Below are 2,018 nucleotides of genomic sequence, written 5' to 3'. Positions count from 1 at the left end.
TTTATAGAAATGTCCCAAACTGTCCACTCTGTGTCAGTACTGGACTTTCAGGTTGATTTAAAACAAGAGATGAGCCATTTTCAACCCATGAAATGTGAAGAATGTTAATATTAACAGCAGCATTAATGTATTATATATATTATATTACTTACATTTAATCCAGTTTACAGCTCAAAAAGCATGTTTTAGGGTATAATCAGTAAAATGTTCCATTATATCGGATGTTTCTGGATACATATCTGCTGCATTAATGTTGTAGATGTTAAAGGTTGAGCTCATTTGAACTACTTTACACTTTTGGGTAATTATATGCATTTTATACTTAAAGATCATCATGTTTGTCCTGTGAGAACCAAGGAATCTTTAAAAGTCAGAAAAACAGCCCAATCAGCACATCTGGAGCTAAAGGGAATAATATATTCTTTATGTTAAATATTTTATTTCCGGACTTTCACACGGTGTCTTTAAACCGAGACGTCTAAAATATGTATTCTATTTCACTTTAATGGAGAAAAATGATCATTTTCACTGTGAATAAAGATTTTACTGTTTGTTTGAGGCTCCTGATTTAAACAAAGGAAAGGAAATAAAACAAGGATGTTAAAATCCAAAGCAAAAACACTTTCTCCTCACCTCTTCATCATGTCCTTGTCTCCTCCTCCTCCTCCTCCACAGTTCTCCCTGACGTGCAGGGCGTCGTAGGTCAGCGTGTACTCGGTCTCGTCGTTGTAGTCGGGTCCCAGCAGCGTTCGGGCCCAGATGCCCATATCGTACGGAGGCAGAGTCCCACCGAACTCTGACGGCAAACACTCGGGCTGGATGAGCTGGTGGAGCGAGTTCAGGTTGTTACCGTGGAGGAAGATCTGAGGAGAGGAAGAGTGAGAGGAGAGAGACGGAGAGAGAGGAAACAAAGAGAGGACAGAAGGAGACAGTGAGAGTAGAGGAGGCGAGAGAAAACAAGGAGAGGAGACGAGGAGAGAGAGTGAGAGAGAGGGAGAGGAGAGGAAACAAAGAGAAGTGAGGAGATGAGGAGAGGAGGAAAGAGAGAGTAGAGGAAACATAGGGAGGAGAGGAGACAGTGAGAGTAGAGGAAACGAGAGGAGACAAGGAGAGACAGAGTGAGAGGAGACGTGGAGAGGAGGAAAGAGAGTAAGAGAGAGAGGAAACAAAGGATAGAGAGAGTAATAAGGAGAGGAGACAAAGAGGGGAGAGAAAACAGGAAGAAGAATGAAGAGAGGAAGGTGTTAATAATCAAAAGAGAAGATAAAACTGACACAACTGACAAAAGAGGAGGAGAAAAGGTGAAAATAAAATGGAAGAGTAGAAAGAAGAGAGGAGGCAGAAAAGAAAAGAGGGATGAGGACGTGTGTGTGCGTGTTTTCACCCTCTTCCTGGTCTTGTCCTTGAGGAACGGTTTGATGATGGTGTACATGGCGTGAATGTACCACGGCTGATTCACAAAATGGATTCCTCCAAACCGAGCGGGAAAACTGTCCTGAGGAGACGACGAGAGGAGACGAGGATCAACAACCAACCCTCAACATTAAACAGCATCAGGTAGTCAAATGAGATCAATTTAAAGTTCAATAAACCACATTTTATATCCAGTAACCACCATAAAAGACGAAGAGGAGCCAGTTTGACCGGCTGATTTCCAGCGGCTCAGACCAGGCCTCTAATGGAGACACCGGGCCAGTAAAGGGGACCTGCCTCTAACTGGGAATCGAGCTTATCAATCGATCATATCGGAGTGTTTCCACTCACCTGGAGGCCTTCGATGGCCAGTTTGAGGATGTTGGGCGTGAGCTTGGAGGCCTGCTTGAAGGAGAAGTTGCTCCAGTCGATGATGAGGATGAAGCCGTTGATCTGGAGCTCCGGGTTCTCTATCAAAACCTCCAGAGAGAGCAGGATCGCTCGCAGGATGTCCGTGAACGAGTTCCTGATAGAGGCGGAGAAGATTACTGAGCGTGTGTGTGTGTGTGTGTGTGTCAACAGTTAGTGATGTTAACTTGTTAACA

The 2,018-nt window shown here is 44.0% G+C and overlaps 1 protein-coding gene across 1 annotated transcript in view; it reads right to left on the bottom strand.

Annotated features, from left to right (window-relative positions):
• Positions 1 to 633: 633 nt before the first annotated feature.
• Positions 634 to 2,018, bottom strand: part of LOC118334461 (clavesin-1-like) — a gene marked incomplete at its 3' end in the record, with an annotated part of 2,328 nt that continues 943 nt past the window's right edge. The window contains 3 exon segments of the mRNA XM_035670412.1: positions 634 to 863; positions 1,385 to 1,495; positions 1,765 to 1,961. Coding sequence (XP_035526305.1) covers positions 634 to 863; positions 1,385 to 1,495; positions 1,765 to 1,961 — 538 coding nt within the window.

The sequence above is a fragment of the Morone saxatilis genome, unplaced genomic scaffold, assembly GCF_004916995.1.
Source record: "Morone saxatilis isolate NCDOM2014 unplaced genomic scaffold, NCSU_SB_2.0 Contig0, whole genome shotgun sequence".
NCBI lineage: Eukaryota > Metazoa > Chordata > Actinopteri > Moronidae > Morone > Morone saxatilis.
The sequence above is the reverse complement of the archived record's forward strand: the minus strand, read 5'-3'. Positions and strand labels throughout refer to the sequence as shown.